Here is a 25,573-nt window from a genome sequence, read left to right as displayed (position 1 = left end):
ATTTTTCAGTTTTTGATTTGTTAAAAAAGTTTGAAATATCCAATAAATGTCGTTCCACTTCATGATTGTGTCCCACTTGTTGTTGATTCTTCACAAAAAAATACTTTATGTTTGAAGCCTGAAATGTGGCAAAAGGTTGCAAAGTTCAAGGGGGCCGAATACTTTCGCAAGGCACTGTACATGAATGTATAGTTAAAGTGACTATGCATATAAGATAAACCGAGAGTAGAAGCAGCGTAAAAGAGGGGTTGTGGGGGCACACAATGCAAATAGTCCGGGTAGCCATTTCATTACCTGTTCAGGAGTCTTATGGCTTGGGGGTAAAAACTGTTGAGAAGCCTTTTTTGTCCTAGACTTGGCACTCCGGTACTGCTTGCCATGCGGTAGTACAGAGAACAGTCTATGACTGGGGTGGCTGGGATCTTTGACAATTTTTAGGGCCTTCCTCTGACACCGCCTGGTGTAGAGGTCCTGGATGGCAGGCAGCTTAGCCCCAGTAATGTATTGGGCCGTACACACTACCCTCTGTAGTGCCTTGCGGTCGGAGGCCGAGCAATTGCCGTACCAGGCAGTGATGCAACCAGTCAGGATGCTCTCGATGGTGCAGCTGTAGAACCTTTTGAGGATCTGAGCATCCATGCCAAAACTTTTTCGTTTCCTGAGGGGGAATATGCTTTGTTGTGCCCTCTTCACGACTGTCTTGGTGTGTCTGGAACATTCTAGTTTAATGGTGATGTGGACACCAAGGAACTTGAAGCTCTCAACCTGTTCCACTACAGCCCCGTCGATGAGAATGGGGGTGTGCTTGGTCCTCCTTTTCCTGTAGTCCACAATCATCTCCTTAGTCTTGGTTACGTTGAGGGATAGGTTGTTATTCTGGCACCACCCGGCCAGGTCTTTGACCTCCTCCCTATAGGCCGTCTCGTCGTTGTCGGTGATCAGGCCTACCACTGTTGTGTCGTCTGCAAACTTAATGATGGTGTTGGAGTCGTGCCTGGGCATGCAGTCGTTGGTGAACAGGGAGTACAGGAGGGGACTGAGCACGCACCTCTAGGGGGCTCCAGTGTTGAGGATCAGCATGGCAGATGTGTTGCTACCTACCCTCACCACCTGGGGGCGTTCCGTCAGGAAGTCCAGGCAGAGGGAGGTGTTTAGCCCCAGGATCTTAGTGATGAGCTTTGAGGGTACTATGGTGTTGAACGCTGAGCTGTGGTCAATGAATAGCATTCTCACATAGGTGTTCCTTTTGTCCAGGTGGGAAAGGGCAGTGTGGAGTGCAATAGAGATTGCATCATCTGTGGATCTGTTGTTTGCAGTGGAAACCATGATATGGCTATGCCCATTATATAACAGACCTCTGTTCAAATGCATGTGTATTTGATTATGTGTTATTTAAAAACATATTTTATGTGTATTTGAGTATTTTCAAATAATGTGGCCCGAATCAATTACTTCTAATTCAGTATTGAAATTCTTCTGTTTTCAAGTAACAAATATCCAAGTGTCTTTGAAAGTGAAATACCCTAAATAGTATTTTAAACCATGCCTGTTATATAATCATTAGATAAATGGATTGTCATTTTTCTTGTGGAGAATAATGACAACACAATAACCAAAAAACGTGCCTTCAAAAAGTATTCACACCCCTTGACTTTTTCCACATTTTGTTTTTTTATAGCCTGAATTTAAAATTGATACAATTTTGATTTTGTGCCACTGGCTTACACACACTTTTTCAATTTAAATTATTATACAAAATTATTGCAACCAATAGAATGTATACATGGGGGATACAACCATCCCAGCTCTGCAGATTTTGCTGCAAAGATACAGAATCAGTAGATCATTTTTTGATACTGTCCATGTGTACAGTGCCTTCGGAAAGTATTCAGACCACTTGACTTTTTCCACATTATGTTACATTACAGCCTTTAAAAAAAGTGATTAAATTTTTTCCCCCCTCAACAATCTGCACACAATACCCCATAATGACAAAGCAAAAACAGGTTTTTAGACATTTATGACACTTATGTAAATATTACATTTACATAAGTATTCAGACCCTTTACTCAGTACTTTGTTGAAGCACCTTTGGCAGCGATGACAGCATCGAGTCTTCTTGGGCATGACACTACAATCTTGGCACACCTGTGTTTGTTTTTCCCATTCCTCTCTGCGGATCCTCTCAAGCTCTGTCAGATTGGATGGGGAGCGTTTCTGCACAGCTATTTTCAGGTCTCTCCAGAAATGTTAGATCGGGTTCAAGTCCGTGCTCTGGCTGGGCCACACAAAGACATTCACCCGATCGAACATCACTGGAGAGACCTGAAAATAGCTGTGCAGCGACACTCCCCATCCAACCTGGCATAGCTTGAGAGGATCTGCAGAGAAGAAAGGGAGAAACTCCCCAAATACAGGTGTGGCACGATTCTAGCGTCATACCCAAGAAGACTCGAGACTGTAATCGCTGTCAAAAGTGCTTCAACAAAGTACTGAGTAAAGGGTGTGAATACTTACAGTATGTAAATGCCATATTTCTTTTATAAAAATCTGTTTTTGCTTTGTCACTATGTGGTAGTCTGTGTAGAAAAATGGTTTAATAATTTTAGAAAAAGGCTGTAATGTAACAAAATGTGAAAAAAAGTCAAGGGGTCTGAATACTTTTCGAATGCATTGTCTTACCATGGCGACATGGGATGTTCCTGAGTGGCCTATTTACATTTTTGATTTAACGGTGATTCAAACAGTGATTCAAACATTCACACTCAGGGGTGTGAATACTTGTGTAAATTAGATATTTCTGTATTTCATTTTCAAGAAATTTGCTAACATTGAGCGTAGATGGGTGAGATTTTTTTTTTATCCACTTTGAATTCAGGCTGTAGTACAACAAAATGTGGAATACATCAAGGGGTATGAATACTTTCTGAAGGCACTGTATGGTATTAACATAACAAAGGAAGAGGCATTTTTACATGAGTTTGTTTTGACATTATCTACTTGTCGTCACATCACAAAATGGAGCCAAGGAGAGGGCGGCTGATGAGAGCCACAGCTCATATGCAGTGGGCCACCCACATGGCAAATCTAGATTAAAAGTGGATAAGCCGACAGAGAGAGAGAGAGATTTAGTTAGAGAGGGTGTGTATGTGTGAGTGAGAGAGAACCAGAGAGAGAGGGAGATAGAAATAGAGATCGAGAGATATAGCGATAGAGGGGGGAGAGACAGATAGCTCAACTTGATTAAGGTTGAAAGGCAAGCTTTAGTGAAACAGTGTCCGTAGGGTACGCAGAGTGGAGAGGCGGTATGTATATGTGTGCGAGCCTGTGCGTAAATCTGTGTGTGTTCCTGATTGGGTAGATAAAGCTTGAGAGAGATGCGGGCGGTCCGCCAGCTAGCTGTAACAGGGGGTAGATGGGCCATGGGTGTACAGCTGGGGATAACAGGGGGCAGATGGGCCATGGGTGTACAGCTGGGGATAACAGGGGGCAGATGGGCCATGGGTGTACAGCTGGGGGTAACAGGGGGCACATGGTCCATGGGTGTACAGCTGGGGATAACAGGGGGCAGATGGGCCATGGGTGTACAGCTGGGGGTAACAGGGGGCACATGGGCCATGGGTGAACAGCTGGGGATAACAGGGGGCACATGGGCCATGGGTGTACAGCTGGGGATAACAGGGGGCACATGGGCCATGGATGTACAGCTGGGGATAACAGGGCAGATGGGCCATGGGTGTACAGCTGGGGATAACAGGGAAGATGGGCCATGGGTGTACAGCTGGGGATAACAGGGCAGATGGGCCATGGGTGTACAGCTGGGGATAACAGGGCAGATGGGCCATGGGTGTACAGCTGTGGATAACAGGGCAGATGGGCCATGGGTGTACAGCTGGGGATAACAGGGGGCACATGGGCCATGGATGTACAGCTGGGGATAACAGGGCAGATGGGCCATGGGTGTACAGCTGGGGGTAACAGGGCAGATGGGCCATGGGTGTACAGCTGGGGATAACAGGGCAGATGGGCCATGGGTGTACAGCTGGGGGTAACAGGGCAGATGGGCCATGGGTGTACAGCTGGGGATAACAGGGCAGATGGGCCATGGGTGTACAGCTGGGGATAACAGGGAAGATGGGCCATGGGTGTACAGCTGGGGATAACAGGGCAGATGGGCCATGGGTGTACAGCTGGGGATAACAGGGCAGATGGGCCATGGGTGTACAGCTGTGGATAACAGGGCAGATGGGCCATGGGTGTACAGCTGGGGATAACAGGGGGCACATGGGCCATGGATGTACAGCTGGGGATAACAGGGCAGATGGGCCATGGGTGTACAGCTGGGGGTAACAGGGCAGATGGGCCATGGGTGTACAGCTGGGGATAACAGGGGGCACATGGGCCATGGGTGTACAGCTGGGGATAACAGGGGGCACATGGGCCATGGGTGTACAGCTGTGGATAACAGGGCAGATGGGCCATGGGTGTACAGCTGGAGGTAACAGGGCAGATGGGCCATTGGTGTACAGCTGGGGGTAACAGGGCAGATAGGCCATGGGTGTACAGCTGGGGGTAACAGGGCGTAGATGGCCCTTGGTGTACAGCTGGGGGTAACACGGGGCAGATGGGCCTTGGATGTACAGCTGGGGGTAACAGGGCAGATGGCCCATGGGTGTACAGCTGTGTGCTCGCTCCACCAGCCCCAAGGAGAAGTCTGCCAAAGGCCAATGAAATCGCTCCCCTTTAAAATGCGCCCCCAACAGATTTCCATGCAAAGTATCCCCTCAACTAATTGATCCTCTTACTTTGGCTACAGTTATACAGTAGTCGTGTCTTTGAATATTGCAGGCAATATGTTCTTAGCTATAGGATGGATGGTATTTTTGACTCTCTCGCAATTCCTGTTTAGTTGAAAATGAATAGTTAGTGGCAAATATTTATGCATTGTTATCTGTAGAACACTAATGGTGACAAGGCTTCAGACTTGGCATGTATAAGAGCCACCATGTTCCCTGATTGGATCATTCATGTATTAGAGCCATCATGTTCCCTGATGGGATCATTCTGTGTTGACATGGATTGCCTGGGCAGTGGTCAGTAGGTAAAATGTTTTTGAAACCCACTGAAGTTTGAAGGCAGTACCTGAACTTGTCCAACTGGAACAAGTTTTTAATTGCAGATAATTTTCCTACAGTGTGCCCGTTACGAACATTGTTAGAATGAGACCAAGGTGCAGCGTGGTAGGCGTACATTTGTTCTTTATTCAAAAGGACACAGAAAAACAACAATATGCAAAGCAGAACGCAACTACACACAAACAATATCCCACAACTGAAGGTGGGAAAAAGGGCTGCCTAAGTATGATCCCCAATCAGAGACAACGATAGACAGCTGCCTCTGATTGAGAACCAACAAAGAAATAGACAAACTAGAATGCCCACCCAAATCACACCCTGACCTAACCAAATAGAGAAATAAAAAGGCTCTCTAAGGTCAGGGCGTGACAGTGCCATGCTGAACACTACCCTGGTGAGTGAAGTGACCTTCTCTATACATGGGTAAGTAATGTGTTGGCATGGTGCGGTTCAACATACATGACTGGCATCAAGAAGCCAATATGAGTCAAAATCCCCTTTAATTTCATGCCTCCAAACTCTAGTGGCATATTAATGTTGACATGGCTCAATACAAGAGTACATTTTCTATTGACACGGAAAACAGCAAGATACATGAAACACTAGCAGGTATGTTATTAGGCATTCTGTCAACTGAGACACTCTACAACATGTCACTACTCTGTTGAACACTTTTTGATGAGTCATACAGTCCATTGATTTAGGTAAATCCATCGGGGATTTGTATGTAAACATTTTACATTCTATACATTTTCTGTGCATTTTACTATGTCAATCGATGTGTTAGATAAAATGAATGAAAAGTATTTTCTGATTGGTATCAGTCAGAGAAAAGAGAAAAGCTCTCGTTATTGACTCTGGACCTATTACATTACCCTACCAGTAGCTGGAATAAAAAGGAGGAATTCTCCACACAGAGGATGGAATCAAATATTTATATGGTCTTCAACAGCTGGTGAATTGCCATACTCTACTGTAAATGGAAGCCTTTTATTTCGCCATAACGGCCCTATACCATCATTGGGCATAAAATACCAATGATTCACTAGTAAATACATTGGTAGTGTTGCGCTGCAAAGTACCTTCTTTAAGGGCATAATGGTACATAACGTTTTCAATTGCCATTTTTCACTCTCTTGCTGCTTCTTTTAACCTTTAAAGAAATACCTTTTATGGAGATACAGACATTACCTCTTAGCCTTTCACTGTCAAACACTCTGCATATGTTATGTACTTCAGTGACTTGGCAGTAACTCATGAATATGAAATGTAACAGAAAAGCCAAATAGTCACTGCACTTTATGATAAAATAAACAGATTCCCAATAGTATCCTATTATTCTCAATAGCCACCTCAGCTAAGTGCTTCATACAGTAAAAATGCCTCATCTTTCTATGCATTTATAAGCCTTCGACTTCGAATACCTTCCAATATTTGTAGCAGCGGCTGAGATTCCACTCATAAAAGTGAAATTGCTCTTGGTGTTATTACTCTGTTGACGAATGTTGATCTTGTTAACTTGATGCAAGTGTGACTGTGTGATATCTTACAGCTTTGTGTCTTTCTGTTTGTTGTTGTTTCAGCAGGATGGGATCCCAGGGAGTTTGCGGATAAAGGGTATGTCTCCATTTTTTTCTTCCCTTCTGTCACAGTGCTTGGGCTTTTACTTTCATGAATATTATTGTGAGTCGACTATGAAACTGTTATTGGAGAGTTGTGTAAAACGTTTGACGAAACTAAACAGGTAGATAACACACATTTACACTGAATGAACTCAGTGCTAAGTGGGGCTAAGGGCCCTTCCTAAGCTAATTGTTTTAAGATGGTAATGCGATGAATCATTTAGCTATTTGATTTAGAATTTTAGTACCCCTTTAGGTATAAGTCAACAATTTGGACACACCTAATCATTCAAGGGTTTTTCTTTATTTTTTACTATTTTCTACATTGTAGAATAATAGTGAAGACATCAAAACTATGAAATAGCACATATGGAATCATGTAGTAACCAGAAAAGTGTTAAACCATTTAAAATGTATTTTATATTTGAGATTCTTCAAAGTAGCCACCCTTTGCCTTGATGACAGCTTTGCAAACTTTTGTCATTCTCTCAACCAGGTTCACCTGGAATGATTTTCCAACAGTGGAGTTCCCACATATCAAATCTAAAATGTATTTATATAGCCCTTTGTACATCAGCTGATATCTCAAAGTGCTGTACAGAAACCCAGCCTAAAACCCCAAACAGCAAGCAATGCAGGTGTAGACCCACGGTGGCTAGGAAAAACTCCCTAGAAAGGCCAAAACCTAGGAAGAAACCTAGAGAGGAACCAGGCTATGTGGGGTGGCCAGTCCTCTTCTGGCTGTGCCGGGTGGAGATCATAACAGATCATGGCCAAGATGTTCAAATGTTCATAAATGACCAGCATGGTCAAATAATAATAATCACAGGCAGAACAGTTGACCCAAAACACATATGCTGAGCACTTGTTGGCTGCTTTTCTTTCACACTGCGGTCCAACTCATCCCAAACCATCTCAATTGTGTTGCGGTCAGGGGATTGTGGACGCCAGGTCATCTAATGCAGCACTCCATCACTCTCCTTCTTGGTCAAATAGCCCTACACAGCCTGGAGGTGTGTTTTGGGTCATTGTCCTGTTGAAAAACAAATTATAATCCCACTAAGTGCAAACCAGATGGGATGGCGTAACACTGCAGAATGCTGTGGTAGCCATGGAAATCCACTAGTCATTCTAAAAGGGTTCTATTTTTGTGCATGTACAGGTAGAACATGAGTCAAACCGCTGAACATGACTGAAGTGAATCTACTCCCACTGCATTGGATGAAAGAGACTAGCCTCTCTCCCGTCAAAGAGATTAGCCATTCTGTTATCAAAAAGACTAGCCTCTCTGCCATCAAATAGACTAGCCTCTCTGCCATCAAAAAGCCTAGCCTCTCTGCCATCAAAGAGTCCAGCCTCTCTGCCATCAAAGAGACTAGCATCTCTGCCATCAAAGTGGATGTCTGTCATTCACTGCAGTGTTGACCCCTCTCATCTCTTTGAGGAGGGAAGGTGTGAAGAGAAAGCCAGAGGATTTTGATTCTCAGGGAATGAGTTTATCTTTCATATCCTGCTAAGGATCCTCAATTTTTTTTAGAATATTATGAGCAGACCAAATAAAGGATTACCATCACAGATAATTATATACATGATTCATTATTTTATGGGCTATTTAATCTTCTGTATTATAATGATACTTGGTAACACTTTAAGCTACTGGTATAAGGCTTTGCTACTTGTTGTTAACATTTATGACTTATTCTGATGTAGTACAGCAGGGCTTACATCGTCAACCCAGTCAAAATGGCTGTTATTTAATCAGGAACATTAGACAATCCCGAGGTCTTATAAACGTGTAATACCTGCTTCTGAAAAGTGTCACCAATACTTTCAATGTTATTATACATACTCATACATCTCAAGCCCACTGTTTTTGGTACATTACTTATTATGCTTTGCTGGAAATGTCAATAGATAAGAGGCCAACACTTAGAGATTGAATGTAGTACCTCTAATATCTCCTGTGTACACCCTTAACATGGCACCTAACCACCCACACAATTACCCTTGCATCTAACCACCCACACCATTAGCCTGACACCTAACCGCCCACACCATTACCCTGGTACCTAACCGCCCACACCATTACCCTGGCACCTGACCGCCCACACCATTACCCTGGCACCTAACTGCCAACACAATGCCCTGGCAACCTAACCACTGACACCATTACCCTGGCACCTAACCACCCACACCATTACCCTGGCACCTAACCAGTGACACCAATTACCCTGGCACCTAACTGCCCATACCATTACCTGGCACCTAACCACCAACACCATTACCTGGCACCTAACTGCCAACACCATTACCCTGGCACCTAACCGCCCACCAATATGGCATGAGGCAATTCAGAACGCAATAATGCGCAATGACAAATGTCTGAGTGCACTCCCACGTCCTGACAAATGTATCTCGTATGTCACTATGTCACCTTTGTAATGTGGAGACCCTTCAACATGTACGCACGCAGGCACGAGTGAACGCACCCACGCACGCACACACACACACACACACGCACATGCACACACACGCACGCACGCACACACACAAACACACACACACACACAGACACACACAGACACACAGACAGATAGACAGATACAAGCACACACACACAGAGAGACAGACAGACAGATACACACACACACACACACAGAGAGAGAGAGACAGATACAAGCACACACACACACACACAGAGAGACAGACAGTCAGATACACACACACACTCAAACCTCAGCTAAAACACAAAAGTCAATGTCAGGAGGTAGAAAGGTGATGTGGTGACCAAGATGTCTGCCACTAAGCATTATGAAGGGTTGATAATGGATGTCTCACTGCCATTTTTTCTCTCCACCTCTGGAAGGTCAAAGCTGTAATTGTAGAGGGAGCATTATCATAAAGGGCGGCCCCCAGCTGTCGGCTGAGATTCCGTTTAATCCACACCTCTCTGTAAGCAGGGAGAGGAGACTATGGATTGTTTTCAGCAAACTAATTTCAGGCCATGTAACAAGACAGCGTAAGTAAAAGAGATTCATAAATAATTAAACTATTGTAGCTTTCTCTTCAGAGGAGGGGTTGAGGGGGGGGGGGGGGGGTTACACCCTGTGGCTGCAAGGAAAATTTGTATTAATGGTTCATTGAAGTTATGAACACCTTACGTTTTACTTACTGCTATAGATAGTTGATTTCATTGGGCTATTAGAATATATATTTTTTTGTCAAATGTGTAGTCAAATCTCAAGGAATTAACCAAATGTGATGGTGACCTTATATTTCCTAGCTGCAGAATATTTTGAGACTCCAATTCAATCCCCAGATCAGTAAGTTAACAGAAATTGTACAGACATAACATATTGTTACAGTACACAAAGTGAGTTTCTATGCACGCTGTTTATCAAATGTAGACATTTTACATTTAGACATTGGTCACATAAAACAATTCAAACAGATCCAGAATCCAGCAGAACAGAAGCAAAAATGACTTTGAATGTCAGAATGGAAGAGACAAAGACGAACAGAATACACCCATCCCATTCCACAACTCAGCGTAAATGAAATACCAAATGAAGTCTGGGGCCATAGCAACACCTCTTGCTGTTCGGCTCGGTACAAAATACCTTGGGATGTTGTTGGGGAAATGCTATTTGTTGGAGTAAATGGACTATTTCAATTTACAATATTGAATAGCTGGTGAAACAGACATTTAAAAGATATATTATGTCCATTTGGTGCCACACTGAGCTACTATTTGGAACAAAAGTTTTTCGGATTTGGAAATTGCAGTTTTCTCCCAGAATAACAATCGCCTTCTATTTTGAATTCAATAGCAAACATAATTATCAAATTGATGAAATGATTACTTTGTACACTCAGCATCCCCACCCCTACACCACCTCCCCACCCTACTTTGAATAATAGAAAGGAAGTTAATACAATTATTTGCCCCCGCTATGGGACTGGGTTACACTTTTAATAACTTTTCACAGCAGTATATAAGAGCGGAACGTTAAACATTGTGCAATGCGCTGCACTTTCCACTGACAGACTTATTGGTGGAAGACTTCCTGTTGTTTCAATCACACACAGTCACGTCCCATAGTCTCCCAACGAGTTAGTATGTAATAGCTTTCATAAATCTTAATCAAGTTACGGGAATTAAGATTCACGGAATGTAATAGACTTTTAATAGAACTCCTTTTTTGGAGAGAAATCAGGAAGAAATTGAGAAATCGCCTGAAGATATACTGAGAAGTGAAGAGGCCTTGGGAATAGTTGGATGACATAAGGTGCATGACATGCTACGTTTCTCATGGACAACAGTGACTCTTGACCGACGAAGCCTTAGTGGACAGGTGGGCTTGACCTAAATACAGTTGAAGTCGGAAGTTTATATACATCTTAGCCAAATCCATTTAAACTAAATTTTTCACAATTCCTGACATTTAACCCTAGTAAAAATGCCCTGTCTTAGGTCAGTTAGGATCACCACTTGATTTTAAGAATGTGAAATGCCAGAATAATAGTAGAGAGAATGATTTCTTTCAGCTTTTTTTCTTTCATCACATTCTCAGTGGGTCAGAGGTTTACAGACACTCAATTAGTATTTGGTAGCATTGCCTTTAAATTGTTTCACTTGGGTCAAACGTTTCGGGTAGCCTTCCACAAGCTTCCCACAATAAGTTTGGTGAATTTTGGCCCATTCCTCCTGACAGAGCTGGTGTAACTGAGTCAGGTTTGTAGGCCTCCTTGCTCGCACACACTTTTTCAAATCTGCCCACAAATCTTCTATAGGATTGAGGTCAGGGCTTACTGATGGCCACTCCAATACCTTGACTTTATCGTCCTTAAGCCATTTTGTCACAACTTTGGAAGTATGCTTGGGGTCATTGTCCATTTGGAAGACCCATTTGTGACCAAGCTTTAACTTCCTGACTGATGTCTTGAGATGTTGCTTCAATATATCCACATAATTTTACATTCCTCATGATGCCATCTATTTTGTGACATGCACCAGTCCGTCCTGCAGCAAAGCATCCCACAACATGATGCTGCCACCCCTGTGCTTTCTCCAAACATAACGATGGTCATTATGACCAAACAGTTCTATTTTTGTTTCATCAGACCAGAGGACATTTCTCCAAGAAGTACGATCTTTGTCCCCAAGTGCAGCTGCAAACCCTAGTCTGGCTTTTTTATGGTGGTTTTGGAGCAGTGGCTTCTTCCTTGCTGAGCGACATGTTTCCTCCAGTATCTTCACAAGGTCCTTTGCTGTTGTTCTGGGATTGATTTGCACTTTTGCACCAAAGTACGTTCATCTCCAGCAGACAGAACACGTCTCCTTCCTGAGACATGGTATGACAGCTGCGTGGTCCCATGGTGTTTATACTTGCATACTATTGTTTTTACAGATTTACATGGTACCTTCAAGCATTTGGAAATTGCTCCCAAGGATGAACCAGACTTGTGGAGGTCTACAATGTTTTTCTGAGGTCTTGGCGGATTTCTTTTGATTTTCCCATGATGTCAAGCAAATAGGCACTGAGTTTGAAGGTAGGCCTTGAAATACATCCACAGTTACACCTCCAATTGACTCAAATTATGTCAATTAGCCAATCAGAAGCTTCTAAAGCCATTAAATTATTTTCCCGAATTTGCCAAGCTGTTTAAAGGCACAGTCAACTTAGTGTATGTAAACATCTGACCCACTGGAATTGTGATACAGTGAATTATAAGTGAAATAATCTCTGTAAACAATTGTTGGAAAAATGAATTGTGTCATGCACAAAGTAGATGTCCTAACGGACTTGCCAAAGCTATAGTTTGTTAACAAAAAAGTGGTTGAAGAATGAGTTTTAGTGACACCAACCTAAGTGTATGTAAACTTCCGACTTTAACTGTACATGTTAAAGCTGCCTCAAGAGAGTTTGTAATCTCTATCTATCATATACGCACGGTAGCCCAAACTGTAGATGCACTTGAAAAAGCCTTGTGAATGACCCCATCGACTCCTAATGGTCTTGTGGGAGCCATATTTGTGGTCACTCAGACGAATGGTACAGTGGGTACCATTCACAGTAGGCAAAAAGTCACCATCATCAGAACTATTCAACAAAAATACGATTTAACTGATATTTCCTCATTTACATTTATATTGTAACTCCAGGAAAGGCTCCACTCTACATAAGAAAAGTCAATATTTGCATTTGCTGAATATTCATGGCTGTGAATCCTGTGTACAGGAGGGACTGCACACTTTTTCTAAGGTAATGTGTATAATTTTTGGCCAACAACAGAGTTGTATGGTCTTAAACGAGGTGAAACAAATCTAATTGAGATTCATTATCAATACTCTCAGTGATCCACAAAGATCAGTGGTACTTACAATGGAGGGCATGATGAAGGAAGGTCAACACAGTTGACTGAAGGTCAACACAGTATTTGTAGAAGGAGCATTATCTTGAAGGACGGCCCTAGCTCTTGGCCAAAATTCTCCTCTTTAATGCATTCTTTATCTAGGCACCAAGAGTGGATCAGCAGTGGATCAGGACTGGATCAGGATTCAAGCTTTAAAATGAGTTATTAAGTAGCTCAACTTATCTACACAACTCCGTGGCTGAGAGGGCGAGAATCAAGTTCCCGTAATTCCACAGTGGTTTAGACGAAAGTCTATTCATAAGCATTCCTCAAGAGGAAATATCTCACTTTGCTCTCTCCAAAGTTTGATTAGAATTGCGACGAAGACGGTAGTGCAAGTATCTAATCCAGGGTGTCCAAACTCGGTCCTGGGGCCCCCCATGGGTGTACGTTTTGGTTGTTGCCCTACCATTACACAGCTGATTCAGATAATCAAAGCATGATTATTATTATTATTAGGGCGCCTGCCGAACATACATTTTTTATTTTATTTATTTTGCCTTTATTTAACCAGGTAGGCCAGTTTACAACTGTGATAGATAAAGATAAAGCAAAGCAGTGTGACACAAACAACACAGAGTTACACATGGGATAAACAAACATACAGTCAATAATACAATAGAAAAAGCTATATACAGTGTGTGCAAATGAGGTAAGATTGGGGAGTTAGGGCAATAAATAGGACATTGTGGCGAAATAATTACAATTTAGCATTAACACTGGAGTGATAGATGTGCAGCAGATTAATGTGCAAATAGAGATACTGGGGTGCAAAGGAGCAAAACAATAAATAACAATATGGGTATGAGGTAGTTGGGTGGGCTATTTACAGATGGTGCTTAAAGTTGGTGCTTAAAGTTAGTGAGGGAGATATGAGTCTCCAGCTTCAGTGATTTTTGCAATTTGTTCCAGTCATTGACAGCAGAGAACTGGAAGAAAAGGCGGCCAAAGGGGGAGTTGGCTTTGGGGATGACCAATCAAATATACCTGCTGGAGGTGCTACGAGTGGGTGTTGCTATGGTGACCAGTGAGTTGAGATAAGGAGGCTTTGTTGTGAAATAGGAAGCCGATTTAATTTTGGATTGGAGATGCTTAATGTGAGTCTGGAAGGAGAGTTTACAGTCTAACCAGACACCTAGGTATTTGTAGTTGTCCACATATTCTAAGTCAGAACCATCCAGATTAGTGATGATACACGTGTGGGCGGGCAGGTGCGGACAGCGATCGGTTGAAAGGCATGCATTTAGTTTTACTTGCATTTAAGAACAGTTGGAGGCCACGGAAGGAGTGTTGTATGGCATTGAAGCTCATCTGGAGGTTTGTTAACACAGTGTCCAAAGAAGTGCCAGAAGTATTCAGAATGAACACACCGACACAGACCCACACAAAATGTGACATTCAGCATGTTCTTGTGTTCTTTTCACACACTATTACTAGCTGTTCTAATTCGAAAAACAAAACCCCATCCTCAAATTAACTATTTCCACATCATAATATGAACACATTACTGGGACATCTGTTTCTGTCCACTTCACCAGAAAACCAAGGGTCAAAAAGACAAAAATAACAACCGTACCAAAACCCCCCAAGATATCTTATATCAACAGACACACGATGTGGCTAGGTGCCACCAGCAAGACAGCTTAATGTTATGTGAATTAGCGCTGGGAGTTGACAATTAGTCAAGCGTGGTGCGCTGTGACAAATAGGTCCGTTTACTGAGATGCTATGAGAGATGCATTCTAATGCGTACCCTATTCACTGATGAGGCCAAGGAGAGTAATGGGACGGAAAGTTACATCCTTGATGAGTGAACGTGCAGTTGGATGGCACAAACAGCACCTTAACACTCCAACACTGTGCTTCAGTCTAGCGCAAGGGACTAATGCTCACTTGCAGCCAATTGATTGGCTGAGCACTCTTGGCTAGGTTTAGCTTCTTGTGGCATCAGCAGTACTTTCCTGTTGAATACTTAGCTAGCTCCCTTGTCACCATTTTTCTGTTCAGGCTTCACTTGTGAGCTACATCGAGAGGAACCCAAAGGCCTGTGTGATGGAGTCATTTATGTGGAAGGGGTACATCAAGGTTTAAAATGTTTTTCAGCGTGCTTTAAATGGTGGCCAAAACTTTTGCACCTCAAATAGTCACTTATGAAATGTTGAAAATATGTTTATGCAGCCCCAGCAAAGGCAAGACATTGTAACAATGTTGCAATTACTGTGGTGGTGGTCAGGATGAAACGGACTCAACAACACCTTTTCAAAGCATAAGCTTAGGTGCCAACACAAATTACAAAAACGTCATAGCCCACAACCTTGTACAACATCGGGCACTATTGGCAAATGTTGAGCAACAACCTTGTAACAAAGCTCCAATGTCCTCCAATGTAACATTGTGACGACCTATTGGCTGCATTCCTAGCAGTGTTGTGTTGTAAGAGAAAAAGCATAAAGTATTTGGGAATCATTCTCCAATAGGGAGGTATAGACCTATCCAAGTCATTGAGGATTTGGACAGATGCACCACACTGATTTAAATTAAGAGTTTTAAGTGAAGAATCTATCCCTCATAACAGTAGCAAAGCTTTTATGCATATATGCCTTTTAACCATTCCAAATATTACAAGAGGTACCTATATTGAACAACGTTTTAACTGCTGGTAGTCACTCAGATCAGCGCAAGTCAGTAACAGCCCAGAGGAAAAATATTTTGCTCAGAGTGGTCTTTTCTTCATCTCTGAAGAAATATAGGAGATATCAATGTTGCATGATTTTGTAATCACATATCTGAACTGTTTCTCATAATGAATTCTTGAGACTTTCATGAGACAAATGAGCTTGGTTTGATACTTACATTTGAGAAGTATGACAAATATATGAGATCTTATCATTGTATCCTTATGAGACCATTCATGTCTCATGTAATTGCTCCAGAAAAGCCTTTTTGAGATACAGTATTTACAGGAGCCAGCTATATTAGAGCCAGTTCTAACCACATGGAAAAAGTTACCGGGAGAGGTTAGGTTGCTTGTAATATAAAATTGTATTTCTTGTAAAGTAACAAAATAGTGGCATTGTCTAAAATTGGTATGAAATTGAAAGTGCTGTCATTAACCCCATTTCGACTGAGAGCCAAAGTGGAAAGTTCCCTGCAAAATGCCTGGGGGATCTGTTTTAAAAGGGGTCAATTCAGAACATACCAGCTTATAACTGGTACAAACTATATCACCTCCAGACCTAGTAAAACTCCCTATGGATGCAGCTAAACCCACAGGAAAGGTGTACTCTAATCATTGGGAAGCAAGTACAGGGAGTGAATTTATTAAATTAACGAACATAGAACATAACAAGAACAATAACAAGAGTACCGTACAGACATCAAACATATAAACAGATAGAATAACACCTCGCCAAAGGCAAGAAACATGGATTTCTTTGCTTTTTTACTGGTGACGTCAGGGCCAAGGGCGGCTGCCGAAGCAACCTGGGATGCCTTAGCTGGCTTGTCAGACTTCCGTGCCTCAGCTGGCTCGATAGGTTCACAAGCATTGGTTGGCTTTTCAGGCTTCCATTGCCAAAGCTACCGGGGATGCCTCAGCTAGCTTCCATGCCTCAGCTGTCTCGACAGGCTCTCAAGCCTCTGTTGGCTCATCAGGCTCCCATGCCTCAGCCGGCTCGTCAGGCTCACATGCCTCGGCCGGTTCAACTGGTTCCCGTGCCTCAGCTGCCTCAGCAGAAGCGACCGGTCCGCTACTGGTCCTCAGGACCGTCCCTCTGGTCGTTGTCCTGCGGCAGGAGCTGCGCGTCAGGGTGGGGGTACTGCCACGTCTACTCCTGCTCCTCCTCTCTGGCGCTCGTTGTCGCCATTTTACTCATTATTACGCACACCTGTCATCATCGTTATGCGTACCTGCACCTCATGAGACTCACCTGGACTCCCTCACCTTTCGTTATTGTTTCTGATTGCGTTATTTATTATTGTTTCTGTTTATTGTTTCTGTTTGTATGTTTCATGTCTGTACGCTACTTGTGTTTCTTGTTTTGTTCCATGTTTGTTTATTTATTTATTCACTCCCTGTACTTGCTTCCTGATTCTTAGCGTGCACGTTACAAACTTACATTATTTATAAGGGTTGTCACAATGCCAAAATATTACCAACAAAACAATGCCAAGTCAAAGAATCAAAACATCATGGCAAAATGTTTTTGTTACTGATATTCACATCTCGTATCAATAAAACACAGAATTTTACCTAGCGCTATTCACAAATGTTATACGCCTGTGGTAGCTACTGTGGTTGTATGAGTGGTGGTTACGGTGTCTGCTGTGGTTGTGTGAGATGTGGCTATTGTGTCTGCTGTGGTTGTGTGAGTGGTGGTTATTGTGTCTGCTGTGGTTGTGTGAGTGGTGGTTACGGTGTCTGCTGTGGTTGTGTGAGTGGTGGCTATTGTGTCTGCTGTGGTTGTGTCAGTGGTGGTTACGGTGTCTGCTGTGGTTGTGTGAGTGGTGGTTATTGTGTCTGCTGTGGTTGTGTGAGTGGTGGTTACGCTGTCTGCTGTGATTGTGTGAGTGGTGGTTATAGTGTCTGCTGTGGTTGTGTGAGTGGTGGTTACGCTGTCTGCTGTGGTTGTGTGAGTGGTGGTTATAGTGTCTGCTGTGATAGGGCCTTGAGGAGGTGCATGGAGGTCCGAGTAACGGGGAGCTTTGTATGCCACGACTGAGAAGGTGACAGTAGAGGAGGAGGAGGGCAACATGTCTAGTTGAATAAAATAAAATAAAAATGTCCTGGAGAGGATAGCCACTACTGGTCAATGGCCCAGCGCTCTATCCAACATGTCTGACAGAAACATTGTGACAAAAAGAGGATTTAGATCAAACTTTGAATATTGTGATCCTAATAAATAGAAAAACGTTATTTATGTAATAACAACAATGTGGATAATTGCTCAACTCTACCTGAGCGGTTATGCTAGTCTCTCTAGCCTTCCACAATTTTCAAATGTTCTGGCTGAACAGCGTCTGCATGTAATAGAACATGAGTTTGTCATAGAAGAACTATGTCACTGCCTAGAGTACGTCACCATCTTATCCGCTTGAATAAAATACTAAATAGTATCTAGCAAGATGGAGATCACAGAGGTTATTTTTAATGAGTGCATTTCGCAAGTGGCTAGTTTACATCAACTACCTTCACTAAAATCACTGCGAAGGTTTTTCTGCAAACTTTTTGGTTTCGAATCACAACGTTCTGGCATTATCTGCCTCATTATTTGTTGGGAGAGTTGTCTGTATGAAGAGGACCCACCTAAAGGACGCACCACGGAACAAATGTATTTCCCTTTTTGAAGATGCCAAAATAGTCTGTCATTGAAACCAGACCCTAGTGACTTGCCTAGTGTCAGCTTTTCAAGACTTCTGTTATGCCATAACCTCATTAATGTTATTGTTTTTTTTATTAAGACCCCAAAAATGTCGCCCCAACATGGTGCAGGGTGTTTCAATTCTAATTCAAAATAACTTTCATTTCCTGGGAGGGAACGTCATGTGTGGTGACATGACAGACGACCTGGCAACAGCGTAGCCCGAGTCCTGTGAGTACGGAGTCCCGGAGCAAGGTTTGTAGGGTGTTCCTCCTACGAAGGAGGAAGCAGAAGAGCCTAGGGTGTGTCTAGACGCTGTTCACTGAAGCTTGTGTCTACCGACAGAGCACGGGGTGGTGTTCCTGGGGTGACTGCCAGCATCCCTGCAGTCAAGCCAGCTATCTCAGAAGACAGCCTCAGACTGATATCTGAAGACTGCACAGAAACAATGAGAGGGGAGAAGATTTGATACATTTCACAAAAGCAGGCAATGAGAGTCTGAAGCATGAGGGACCATAAAGGTAAATTGTGACTACATATGAAAATGGAAGTTGGATGGTTGTGATGAGCCTCGGTGAGTGTACCGTGTCGGGTTGTTTGGGAGCTGGGGGATGAACCTACTCGGTCAGGGCCTCCTGTAGGCACAGCCTGGGGTGTGTAGGAGCTACTCATCAGGTCGTAATATTTAGACCTCTGCTGGCCTGCAGATACACACATAAACATGTGCACAAACATTCCCGATCACGCTGGAGGAGAGGGCTGCCGTCTTATCGGCTCTCAACCAATCATGCTATTTTATTTGTTTTTTCGAGTTGTTTGTATTTTGTTGCTAACTAGAGTTAGCGCAATTGTTAACTATCGTTAGAAAAATGCATGGAAGTCTATGGTAACTATTAGCATGCAGACAAATGTGAGCTTGTATGTGGTGTTCCTCCTGATCAAATCTGAAAAAAAATGTAGTCTCATTTTGGTGTTAAAGAGAGCCAGTTTGTGTCTAGGAGAAACATAGGGGAAAAAGAGATCTCTTCTTGTATTTTGCTTTCCTATGTGAATGCGAGACCACTGACACTGCCTGTAGCATACAGTTTTGTGTAATCTAACCAATTATCTCTTGATCATACAGCATTTAAACATAGAAATTCACTATAATTGTCCAATTATTTCCATTTAGTCCATAAACACAAACAACAGATGTATAATACTACAGGTAAACCCATGCTCAACAGGAATTCATTCATATGCATCTTAAACAGTATCTACAGTGGGCTAGGCTATTTTTCCATCTTCCCTAACACTCTCTTCCATATTGTAAAACTCCATATTGTACACACTTGTTTTGTTATATTCATTTAAAGTTCCATGGTAGACAACACAATGGATTGCACTTTGCAATAGTTTCACTGAGGAAACCGTCCATTGTGTCAAGAGAGATGCTAAATCAGTTCAAACCCTTGAACAACGCTCTTCAACTGAATTGTCTCTGTTAAATAGCTGGCAGTTAAACGAGATTTGTGAGATGGAAGCTATCTACTGTACTTAGTTTACCCTTATAGTCATATGCTCTGCAGTACAGTGGCACAAGAACACATTTGACAATCTTCTTATCATTTCTGAGCAGGCGGTCCTTTCTTGGGTGTGAAGTCTTTCTCAATAGAAAAATGCCACAAATGGTTAATGTTGACACTGGCGAGACCTCATCAGGCATCAGGTTTTCATGTTGACAGTGTGGAGGAATGAATTCCAACGGTTAGGGATTGAGAGATAGCAGGTTAAATGACACGGGCCTGCCACCGTGAATATATTACTGTTTGTTTTCCATGACAACAGGTAGGCTAGTAAAAATACATAGTTTCTCCTGCTATCGTTAATGCTAATGCTTTTTCTCGAGTGCAGACGCTTTGCTGGTTTCTACATATGTCGCTTCTCCATGGACTGTGGTAACACAATATGTTACTGGTGTAACTTTCAAGGAACTAGTCCAAGTGGGGTGACGGGTAGCGAGCGAGTTGGGTTGTGCGTCATGTCATGTAGGCTTTTTGCATTGTTTAGTGTGCTGTTTATTCAGACTTGCATCCTTTTGTTCTTGCACGTGGGTCTTCTGGGGCATCTTAACTCACGGTGGTGAGATGAGCTGAGATGAGAGCTTCCAAACGGTTGTTTACTACACTCCCCAAGGACTCAGAGACGCTGTTATTTGAAACCTCAGATGGGCCGGGACTTGCATCCTGGGTTTTTGAAAAAAATTAAGATGGCAATTGGAAAAAAAGACTCATTGTAAATCTGATGGCTAGTGCTGTAAATAGCATACTTAGGGGGCATGCTTATGAATGTGAATGAGAGCGGTTCAGTTAGATTCAGCTTTGTGATGTGTTTGAAGGCTTCAGATTCAGAAATGCATTACAAAGAGAGTACGTTAGCCCAAACCTAAGAGGTAAATGTTTCTGGTAGACACAAGGCACTTGATATTTATGCATCATATTGATTTCTCAGAGCATGATGCGAGGAGTTGTACACAGGCACAGTATTGAGATTTCCATCCTAAATGCTCTTGTCTTTGAACCCCTGCAATGTCATTCTGGTCATGTCTGCTGAGTCCAGAATTAAACATGATCTGCATCTCATTATGAATGCATAGCAGGACGTTGCCCTTCAAGTGATGTACACTGGGGTCAACATATGTTGGGACCTTCAGATTAAACACAGGGCTAAATAAATCTAGTACCAACTGTATTCCAGTGAGAATGACTTCCTTTTCCCTTGTTCAGCATCTTGTTTACTTGACATCTTGCTGTTTCCTTCAAATCAAGGCAATTCCCCATACTGAAATTGCTCTGTGAGCTGTGAAGTTTGTACATAAACTATCCATTCAACTATGCAAATGTATCTGTCTATCTGTCTTTCTGACAATCATCCTCAATGCTATACAATACAGTTATGAATAATTAATGAAAAATTTCAAAGTGAAAGTTCCAAATATTTTATATACAGTACCAGTCAAATGTTTGGATACACCTTCTCATTCAAGGGTTTTTCTTTATTTAGACTATTTTCTACATTGTAGAATAATAGTGAAGACATCAGAACTATGAAATAACACATATGGAATCATGTTGTAACCAAAAAAAAAAGTGTTATTTCATAGTTTTGATATCTTCACTATTATTCTACAATGTAGAACATAGTAAAATAAAGAAAAACCCATGAATATGTGTTCTAAAACTTTTGACCGGTAGTGTGTATATATATATATATATATATATATATATATATATATATATATATATATATATATATATATATATATATATATATATATACACTGGGTTTTTTTTCATTTGGAAAAGCCAAATACAATTAGAAATGCGGTAACTCTAACCATCGCCCCAAATCATATACTCCCTCCCTCTGCCCCCCTCTCCATGCCTTTCCTTTTGAAACATAGAGTCATCAATAAACTAATCATTGCATGGAATTAGTCATTTGTCTTTGATGTCACTGGATCACCCAGAGATTGGGCGTGCATGCCAATTAACAACTCCCTCTGCCCTTCTCTGACCCTGTCTGTGGCGTTTGGGCACCTCGCTGTGCAACACAAAACCCATTGAATAATCATTATGCCACCGCACCAAGGGAGATTAATAAACCCCAGCAAACCAAAGCCATTGATTGGCTCAAATGTACACACTTGTATTGTTTAATCCTCCCTGACAGATTGGGGCTAATACACCCATGGGGAGTCGCTACCACTGTGACGAAGCCTCTTTACCAGTCAAGTCGTTTGTTTGTTTGTTACTGTATTCAGGTTCCCTGCCAACGGTTTGCCTCGCTGACCAATGACAGTAGATGGTTTTTATTTCCCTCTATAGTGGGTTAGAACACCATGTGCACCTCGTGCTGCAGATGAATTGGCCATTGTAAAGAAGACATCTGAGGCCCTGAGGCATCGTACTATCGTGATGCACCACTCAATATTTAGTGGTCAATAGGAAAGCTGTGGAGAGCTCAGATGATTACAGAGAACAGTAATGCATCCCCTTGTTTGTACTTTGGTCCTAATGTATATTTAAGCAATAAGGCCCGGGGGTGTGTGATATATGTCCAATATACCATGGCTAAGGGCTGTTCTTATGCACGATGCAACGCGGAATGCCTAGATACAGCCCTTAGCTGTGGTGTATTGGCCATTTACCAAAAACCCCAGAGGTGCCTTATTGCTATTCTAAACTGGTTACCAATGTAATTAGAACAGTAAAAATATATGTTTGTCATACCCATTGTGTGCAGCTGATATGCCACGGCTTCCAGCCAATCAGCATTCAGGTCTCGGACCACCCAGTTTATAATGTATATTATATAGCTCACTGCGGCTGTGGATTGATAGTCAGACAAATGGTAGAATTTTTAAATAGTGGTTAGGTTTGTACACAGTACGACAGCGCTCAAACTAGAGTCAACGTTGCACATTTTTCTTGTTACTTTATGTGCAATGTTTTTACCCTATTCAGACGTGGTGGAATGGTGCCCAGATGATCATGGCAATATACAACCCCAAAACAACATCATTAGAGCTCCAGCAGATAAATGATGCTTACTAGGTGAATGTTCCCAGTTCAGTATATTGTTTCAGTGAACATCATTATTGGGATTGTTTTTCCAGCATTGGTGGCCATGTTCTTTTCCCCCTTGAGGGCGATTCCAAAGGGCAATGGAACTGGTAGATAGGAGATCCAAGAGAGAGCAACCTGCCATTACAGCGCCAATACATTTGATACGGTTCAGAGGTTATTGATAGTTACTATAAGTGAACTCCAAAAGCTTTTAAAACTCTGATTATCATCCTCGTACTCTTCCAGTTTCTGATTTGAAGGTTTCTAAGCTCTTGTAAAACCTAGAGCTACTTTAGGCCTTTTAAAGTCTAACTGTCATACTATTACTCGTCTATTGTTCTTTTTTCTGGTATGAACATGTCTTTACTTTGGTTTTCCTTGCAGGGTTTTTGGGCCATAACAATGGCTTCCAGAGTCCTTGTGAGCACAAGTACTGTGGCCTGGGGCGTCACTGTGTGGTCAACCATGAGAGCAGTCAAGGGGAGTGCATCTGTCTGGACCGCTGTAAACCACACTACAAGGAGGTGTGTGGCTCGGACGGCAAGCTGTACCAAAACCACTGTGAGCTCCACCGGGCCTCCTGTTTGGGTGCACAGAGGATAACCATCATGCACAGCGAGGAATGCTTCTACAAAGGTAAGAATTACAACTCATAGCTTCATAAAATGGCTGTCATGGAACTTTATGCAGAAGCAAAGTACAGGTGTAGGATCTTAATTTGACCTATATTGTCACAGCAAAATAATCCTACAACAACAAGATGTTAAGGTTTGTTAGCTGGCCCGAAAGTAGGCTACATAAAAAGTGCATTACGGTTAAGAAAACCGTATGTTAGTGTAGGTTTTCAGTGAATTCATGTACATTCTCAGCAACAAAAGAGTGATCAAAATAAGATGCTACACTTGTAGTTGCAGGAGATTAGTTTTATCTTCTTTATGCTCTAGATTAGAGCTTTGGAGAAGCCACCAGAGATCCTGCCTCATTGCAGTTCTCGGAAAATCCTGTCTTGCACAGAATGTTTGTTTGTTGTTAGAAGTAAGGTTTTCGTACAGTCACGGAGCCATCTCTCACCTTATGAACCTGATACAACATAATGTAGCTACTTCTTGTATCTCTATTAGTTTCTCAGTTGATGCAAAGCATTGCTTGTTTATATAATGTGTAGGTGGTAATACTGTGCACACCAATGCTCAGATTTCCCTAGAGACTTTAAGATGCTCTGGAACATTGATTGTGCAAAGACACCATGTACTTTCCGTACATGGTAAGTAGTTGGCTTATCGCTTTTAGAGCGCTGTAGGTGGTGTAGACCATGGGGTAGGTCCCAATAATTTCACCTTTTTCCTGAAGTGTGCACTTGTTCACTACTTCCCACAAATCTGAAAACATTTTCACCACAGAAGGTTGGTGGCACCTTTATTGGGGAGGAAGGTCTCATGGTAATGGCTGGAGAAGATTAAGTGGAATGGTATCAAATACATCAAACACATGGTTTCCATGTGTATGATGCCATTCCATTTGCTCCATTCCAGCCATTATTATGAGCCGTCCTCCCCTCAGCAGCCTCCACTGTTTTCCACCATATTTCTTTTACCAGGCATTTCCTTTAGAATGAGTGAAGGGAAGTAAACAAGGTCACGCTTTGGAAAGAAAGAGAGATCACTGGGACACACCAGGGGCATGAGAGAAAGGTCAAAGCTATGTCATATAATAATATTCATGAGAGAAACATTAGATTGCCTTTCATTTTGCAGGATACACAATTACATGGTTTCTGTGCAAGTGAACTGCTGCAAGCCAATTGTCACTCTATAATAATCGTCTGTAACAGTATTGCTTCCGTCCCTACAATCACCCCCTTTTTTCCAAATGGTATTTCTCACATGCTTCGTAGACAACAGGTGTAGACTAACAGTGAAATGCTTAGTTACGGGTCCTTTTCCAAACAATGCAGAGAGAAAGATAAGATAGAAATAAATGGTAACTTGTCACCTGGTGTCATAACATAATATAATCATAATATGTCATAACAGCTGACATAACTTGTCATAACACTGTCATGACCCATATATTTACACCTGTTGTGGCATAATTTTTTTTTTTTATGGCTGGTTATAACAACTACATAAGAGTGTCAAAACCCACATTTCTAAAAAATTTAAAACAATTCCTGCCAAGAAGTTTCCTTTTGTTTGAAAGGTTGTTTCTTTGTTGTTGTTGTAGTCAATTCTTTATAGTCAAGTTTTTTTTCATCACATTTTAAATACCTTGTAGAAAATACACTTTATGGTGCTGTCATGAAGCATTATGTCCATCCTGTGTCACTTTACTTAGAGTAAGAAAATACACTGTATGACACTGTCTGGAAGCATAATGACCATCATAATCATATAAGTCAGATAGACCTATCACGTACAAGCTCTTACATCAGT

The 25,573-nt window shown here is 42.1% G+C and overlaps 1 protein-coding gene across 3 annotated transcripts in view; it reads left to right on the top strand.

The window, feature by feature from the left end:
* LOC139366368 (follistatin-related protein 5-like) overlaps positions 1 to 25,573 on the top strand; it is a 187,083-nt gene that overhangs the window by 44,848 nt on the left and 116,662 nt on the right. The window contains exons 3-4 of one of the 3 annotated variants that reach the window (XM_071103776.1): positions 6,719 to 6,752; positions 23,526 to 23,777. In XM_071103776.1, the coding sequence (XP_070959877.1) occupies positions 6,719 to 6,752; positions 23,526 to 23,777 (286 nt within the window). Of the gene's footprint in view, positions 1 to 6,718; positions 6,753 to 20,221; positions 20,362 to 23,525; positions 23,778 to 25,573 lie in introns of those variants that run through there. The other 2 variants (XM_071103777.1, XM_071103778.1) reach the window with 2 other exon arrangements.

Source organism: Oncorhynchus clarkii, chromosome 14 (genome assembly GCF_045791955.1).
Source record: "Oncorhynchus clarkii lewisi isolate Uvic-CL-2024 chromosome 14, UVic_Ocla_1.0, whole genome shotgun sequence".
Taxonomy (NCBI): domain Eukaryota; kingdom Metazoa; phylum Chordata; class Actinopteri; order Salmoniformes; family Salmonidae; genus Oncorhynchus; species Oncorhynchus clarkii.
This window is presented reverse-complemented; position numbering and strand designations above follow the sequence as displayed.